The sequence below is a fragment of the Salminus brasiliensis genome, chromosome 14, assembly GCF_030463535.1.
Source record: "Salminus brasiliensis chromosome 14, fSalBra1.hap2, whole genome shotgun sequence".
Lineage (NCBI taxonomy): Eukaryota > Metazoa > Chordata > Actinopteri > Characiformes > Bryconidae > Salminus > Salminus brasiliensis.
Genome location: NC_132891.1, coordinates 35160498 through 35167363, shown reverse-complemented (window position 1 = coordinate 35167363; position 6866 = coordinate 35160498). Strand labels below are relative to the sequence as shown.

The 6866-nt window shown below is 48.5% G+C and overlaps 1 protein-coding gene across 1 annotated transcript; it reads left to right on the top strand.

Moving 5' to 3' along the window:
* Positions 1-262: 262 nt before the first annotated feature.
* Positions 263-2748, top strand: ccn1 (cellular communication network factor 1). Its single transcript, XM_072696237.1, has 5 exons — positions 263-392; positions 559-772; positions 907-1251; positions 1349-1551; positions 1692-2748. Exons 1-5 carry the CDS (start codon positions 345-347, stop codon positions 1992-1994), a joined length of 1113 nt encoding a protein of 370 aa, XP_072552338.1. The 5' UTR covers positions 263-344; the 3' UTR covers positions 1995-2748.
* Positions 2749-6866: the final 4118 nt, after the last annotated feature.

Here is a 6866-nt window from a genome sequence, read left to right as displayed (position 1 = left end):
GAGGGGGGGGTAGAAAAAAGTTAGACAGGGTGGTGCTTAGCTCGGATGGAAAATCGCGCCAAGAAACATTCCAAGCATACTTTGGGAACAGTTCAGCAGCGGACGGCGAGGTCTGCGTCAGCGCGCACCACGCTATAAAAGGCGAGGGATGGGAGCGCGTTCACAGCACACAGCGAAGCGCGCTCACTGAGAGAGGACAGAGGAGCTCCTCCGGCTTCAAGGAAGGCGAGACAACACACATACCCATACACACGCGACTGGTTCTGAAGAGGGACTTACAGAGCCTGAGGAATTGTGCTTTTTTGGTTTCTTGGAGAAGATCTTGGAGAAGACACGAGAGCGAGATGGTTCTTTTGTCGGTCGTCTTGATACTCATGGGGGGCTTCAGCATGGTAAGTCAGTCTTCAGCTTACTCACCTCATCTCTGCATGGAGGTCTTTGTAGACAAGATAGGGACATAGGGATAGTTGGACATCTTCCTGTGAGCCCTGTGAGACGTTTCAGCTAAGGTGTCTGTCTGTATGTTTGTCCCCCTCCCCTCCACCCCCTGCTCTCCAGGTGCTCAGCACGTGCCCTGAGGAGTGCGAGTGTCCCCTGGAGCTGCCCAAGTGCGCGCCGGGAGTCAGCCTGGTGTCGGACGCCTGCGGGTGCTGCAAGGTGTGCGCAAGGCAGCTCAACGAAGACTGCAGTAAGACGGAGCCCTGCGACCACACCAAGGGGCTGGAGTGCAACTTCGGGGCCAGTTTCGGGGCAGCCAGAGGCATCTGCCGAGGTGTGTTTCTCATTATGCTCAGAAATCAAGCGCCACCTCCACAGTCTAGAACCACTTTGCGAGACTAGGGACAGTAAGCCAGTGCCGAGCTTTAAATAACGGAATGCCTCTTCTTCTTCTTCTCCTCCTGACAGCCAAGTCCGAAGGCAGACCCTGCGAGTACAACAGCAGGATCTACCAGAATGGAGAGAGCTTCCAGCCCAACTGCAAACACCAGTGCACATGCATCGATGGAGCAGTGGGCTGCATCCCTCTCTGCCCCCAGGAGCTGTCCCTGCCCACCCTGGGCTGCGCCAACCCCAGGCTGGTCAAGGTGCCCGGCCAGTGCTGCGAGGAATGGGTCTGCGACGACTCGGCGCGGCTGGAGCCTTCCGACAAGCTCTTCGGGAAGGAGCCCATGCCCGACGAGACGGAGAGCGACCTCACCAACCGGAACGAGCTGGTCGCCAACGTGAAGGCCGGCCTCAAATCTCTTCCCGGTAAGTTCCCGCTGAGTTCGGCTCCCTGCATCTTGGCTGGCTTCCACTGTGCTTGATTGAGTGGAATCTAAACTGCTTGCCTTCCTTTTGCTTGCAGCGTTCAGAGTCCAGGCCGAGTCCCACATGTTCGGCAGCCAGAAGTGCATTGTTCAGACCACGCCCTGGTCGCAGTGCTCCAAGTCCTGTGGCACGGGCATCTCCACCAGAGTCACCAACAACAACGCGGAGTGCAAGCTGATCAAGGAGAGCCGGATCTGCGAGGTCCGCCCCTGCACCCAGTCTCCGTACTCCAGCCTTAAGGTAAGCCCAGTCGCCCTCAAACGATGCACTGCAAGGATTCAAGGGGTCGCTCTAGAAACACCTCAAGATGTTGTTCCTTACAAGTTCACCCTGGCTTGACTTGACCTTCTCTCTTTTCTCCCCCACCCCCAACCAAACAGAAAGGGAAGAAGTGCAACAGAACCAAGAAGTCCGCCCAGCCGGTCAAGTTCACCTTCGCCGGCTGCTCCAGCCTGAAGAAATACCGGCCCAAGTACTGCGGCTCCTGCGTGGACGGCCGCTGCTGCAGCCCCCAGCAGACCCGCACTGTTCGCGTCAAGTTCCGCTGCGAGGATGGCGAGACCTTCAACAAGAACGTGATGCTGATCGAGACCTGCAAGTGCACCTTCAACTGCCCCCACACCAACGAGGCCTCCTACCCCTTCTACCGGCTCTTCAACGACATCCACAAGTTCAGAGACTGAAGTGGGGAAGGGAATCCCGGGTACGGAATGACGTCAGCGGTGACGTCGGAGCAGCCAATCGCAGCTTGGCTGGAGATCGGAGGCCCGCCCCCTTCGGCCAGTCGACTACCACCGTTAGATTCCCACGGAATCATGGGCTTTCATTGAGGAGTTTGGTGAAGTGCACTGTTTTGCTGAGGCCTTGTCAGCGTTCCATACTTTCAGGTTTTTGAAAGACTCGCTCCACAGTGGAGCAGTAAGTTTCGGTAGCTTCATTACGGAGCAACTTGTAAAGTCGAGCGAATTCTGTAAAACGTAGTTGTTGTTAAGGTTCAAGTCCTTGTGTGTATATTTTGATCTCCGAATACGAAATACATCCCAACTGTAGACTTGTGTATGTGTATGTATCTTCGAATCTACGTATATGCACATGCACCCTTTTTTTTTTTGCTCACGTTCGTAGACCAACCATGGGCCTGTCTTTTCTTCGGTTACGCCATGTGGCTGTGGTTTTCCAACAAAGATGTGGTAACATTCCTTTCCTAATGTGGACAAATGCGTTCATATTGTTCGGCAGCTATTGAAAACCAACTCAACATCAGAGAATTAGCAAATCAACAAAGTTGACTTAAAGAATGAATGTTTTATTATTGTTATTATTAATATTATTTATCAGAAATGTAGCTACTTTATTTGAATATTGTCATACTGGAATAAAGTGTAAAATGATCTAATTTTATATGTTACAAATAAAAAATTTATTTATGACATTAAACACTGTGTCTTTATTCCTTGATGACCAGACGTCAACACGTCTAGACGTTTTCCTTGAAGTTTTACAAGGAAGTTGGTTAAATAACAGTCGTTCTGACCTAAGAAGTGGGATGGGACTTGTGTGGGGACTCGATTCTTGGCCTCAACATTTGACTGGCTTTGTCATTAGAGCCAACCCTTCAGCTTAGCTTCAGCTAACGACAAACCCCTCGTATTAGCAAAAGCCCTCGTATTAGCAACAAAGGCATGCCAGGAATCTTGAGTGCTTTTCCCAAACGGCAGGAATCTGTGTTTAGGGAGCCTATTTCCAAAGCGGGAAGGCTTTTGGGCCTGAACACCCAGGCTTCAGATTTACGGTCTGAACCAACTCCTCACAACAGACCTTCCTCCATACTTGAGGAACGCTGATGAGTTGTGAACTTGTCGGAGTAATCCAGAGCATAAAAAAGCGTCAGAGCGTCTTCCTGCGGACTTTAGCAGGCCAGACCGGATCCTGGATGAGCTCAACAGGGTATAAAAACACTGCACTCCAGTAGTAGACTGGCTCTTTAGACAAGGTAAACAGAGCTAACAGTGTCAATAAGATAAGCTCAAGCCCAGCAACCTCCATTCCACCCAGCAGGCCTGATTTATCGCCTCTTCATTGCCAGTGTGCTCCAAGCCAAGCCACGTCCTGCCAGAACGACAACAGTCGTGGCTCAGACGACGGTATCAGGTACCTCAGCGCAGACCTGACCTCTATACGGCTGAGACAGAAGTATGTAAAGCCTTTTTTGCTCTGTGGGGCAGCTGTCTGTCTGGATTGTTCCCCCTCCTCCTCCTCCTCCTCCTCCTCCTCGCCCGGGATGATGATATATCTACACAGAGGTTTGATCCAGGTGAAACGGAGCCTGCTCAGGAATGCAGACGCGCTGATGGCCGGCAGATGTTGGAAAATATTTGGGAGCAGCTTGTTCATTTTCTAGGCCACAGAGGAGCTTCCCTCTAAAAATACAGGGAAGCGAGAGGAGCTTGGGCTCGGAGCTGCCGTGACGCAATGGTAAACACAAATAAGTTCGTACGTAAAAAAAAAAGAGGACTGTTTGAGAACGTAGACTGGCGTCAAGAGCTCCATCAAAAAGACATTAATCCTCATTTAAATAAGCAGGGACATATTCCAGACACCCTGATAACAGAAGCCGACTGAAGTCAAAGTCGGCTGCAGGACGCTAGCAGCTACGACTGGTTGAATACAACCTTTGGAGTAGGGAGGCCTGTATTTATGGGGTTATGTTGGTGCTAAAACTTCATTGCACCCCCAAATCCCGAATGTCTTTGATGCTACTTCCATGCTACAAGCATGCTAACACCCCTTAGCACTGAAATAAGTCTACCACTAAAGCTCAGCATTGCTCCACACCAGCCTCTCAAACTGTGCTCTACTGCTGCCAAGACACTTAACTAAGCTGATTTGACAGAGCTAGCTGGTTTGCACTGGGGATTTGGGGGGGATTTTTGGGGGTCTTATGATGCAGCAGTGTTAGCATGCTAGCAAAAAACATTCACCTTTCGACTCTTTAATCAATAAAAATACTTGCCTTTTTCTTTTCATGTGTAAAGTTCTGTGTAAAAGTCTTGTAAAATTAAGTAAGGCTCAAAATACCTATAAATTAGCATATATTTACATAAAACTGTCAAATCATCTGTAAACATACGTTTTTCAAAGTTTTATCATGTAAACAATCAGTGTTAATAATTCAGTGCTAATATGTGTATGTGTATGCTAATTTGTTGAAGCTTAAATCCCACATATTTGCATACATTAGCATAGACCATTGTCTGTAAACTTCCTTTTTTTTTTTTTTTTTTACATTTTTTAGGTGTAAAAACTCACAGATGAAAAAGTTTGCTTCCTGTAGTATTAAATCTAATAGAGCAAACTAGGTAGTGCTCATGCTAGTTTGTAAATGTATAATTATCAATTAATTATCAATTATCAAAAGCATACATTAACATAAAAAACATTGTGTGAAATCTTACTTTATCATGGTTAAACTCACCAATGTGAAAGAAACTAGTGGTGTAGCGTAGTGGATAACAACACCACCTTCCCCATGGCAGACTAGGGTTCATATTCCTGGCTGGGAAAACACACCCCTTCACATTCATAAGAAGCCTTGGGCAGGACTCCTAACTCTACATTCTCCAAACTGTGACTGTTGCTGTTGTCTGCCAAATGGGTCTAGGTGGGATCCAGGTGGAAATGGGCTCTAAACGGGCTTGATTGATCGTTACAGACCACCCTAATCACGCGTGGGTCCCATCTAGGCCTCATATGCTGTGTACAACCTAGATGGGGCCCATGTGTAACCCCTTCTTGTCCCATCAGTGACCCTGGTGAGCATCCAAATGGGGAGCCAACGTTGACCCCATGGACAAACGTTCTGGTTTCCAGTTGGGCAACCCGTACAGGCCCCGCATGGACATGTTAGCTGGGTAGTGAGTCGGCTAAAACTCCCTGTTGGGTGAGGCTAGCTTCTTAGCTTCTCTTTTCTTGGGTAAAAAATGTCACCATTGTGCAAGAAATTAAATAAAGCCATTTTGGGTTTGGAAACTCTCCCTGTTTCTGAGCTCTGTGGGGTTCAGCCAGCTCTCTGCCCTCCCAAAAAAGGCGAACGAAGAAGACAACAGGCTCCATTCTCTCCGGCCTGGGGAAAACACTTCAGAGCTCTCGAGCTGCACTGGCCTTTCCCACCTGTTTCCAGCTGGGCGCGGGGGATCTTCTCCAGCTTGCTGCAGCCTCGCTCTGTTGTGTAACACATGCACAACGTTATGCAAGTCCACTGTGCGAGCTGAGGAGGTCTTTCTTCTCTCCCAGCACTGCAAACCCACTCAGTCGTACACAAACACACCTTGGGCACGGATTAACAGAACATTTCCACCATGATTTGGATTATTTTCTATTTGGAATTCAAATTACACAGCTGGGGGTCTCCAGCCATGCTATTTGCAAATATTTACACAGCCCTCGCTGCTTTTGCAGGAACCGTTTTAGCATATTTTCTAAGTTTACAGCAGTTTTTACATCCTTCAAACCAAAAAAAGCAACCCAGGACTTTACATACCTTTACACCAGCACTACAACATTATATTCTATGCAATCAAGCCATGCTAAAGCTACTTCAGCTACTAATAGTTTGGTTAACTGAGAACCTTTGTACCACCTAGAGCAACAAAAACATCTGTAAACAAGTTTCTTGGCCTCCCAGGCTTCAGCAGCCACTTGTAGCCCTCAATTCCCAAAGCTTTGCCACTCCATCAGCTAACAGTGCCTCCTGGTGGCAACTCAGAGAACTGCATTCAGGAATACTCCAACATTAACACAGCTTTTACACACAGTAGACACACCCATAGCCCTATACACACTATCCCAGTACAGGCCCTGAAGGCTGAGGGCTTCAAAACTCAAGTCCAGGTTTATCAGTTCCGGTCCTTGATGGCCGAAGCCAGCACGATTTGGAGATTTTCAGCCCCCTCGGCTATTGAGGAATGATCAGCCAGTCATAGAAACCACAACACACACACTCAAGGCATGCAGGTTGCATCATAAGTGATCATTTTTCTTCGATGGCTGGAAACAGATGGGCCAGATTTATTGACACACAGCCGCAGTGTGTGAGTGGCTGTGATGTAACTGGGTGTGATTGCATGAAGAGCATGAAGGAGCTGCCAAGCTGAGGGTGTGGGGGTATATTACAGCTGAAATGCAACAGGAGTTAATTAGTTGGGCCAACACACACACACACACACACACACACACACAGTGGCTTGGAGATGTAAGTAGTGACGCAATGCGGCAGCACCGTGGCCTCAACTCCCTGCTGTCTTATATAAGAAGTAGTTTTGAAAGAGCAGCTCAGCTAAAGTGTACCCCTACCCTCCCAAAGTGTGTTAAATCAGCCTTTGCTGTCCGAAATCTGCCTCTTTAGCTCTGTGCTGGAGCTACGAGGCTAATAGTTTAAAGCAACGGAAGCCCCGTTGGTCAAGCTGGTAAAGTTGGTTGACCAACTTGGCTCTTGACCAACATAGGGTATGTTTTTGTTTGAGTTTGATGCGTTAGCGGGTCTACCAGCATGACCG

Excerpts from the sequence above, each read along its gene's own strand:
- ccn1 (XM_072696237.1), top strand. The coding sequence starts at position 345 with ATGGTTCTTTTGTCGGTCGTCTTGATACTCATGGGGGGCTTCAGCATG. Across the intron at positions 1,252-1,348 it reads CGGCCTCAAATCTCTTCCCG|CGTTCAGAGTCCAGGCCGAG; the intron begins GTAAGTTCCCGC and ends TTTTGCTTGCAG. Across the intron at positions 1,552-1,691 it reads CTCCGTACTCCAGCCTTAAG|AAAGGGAAGAAGTGCAACAG; the intron begins GTAAGCCCAGTC and ends CCAACCAAACAG.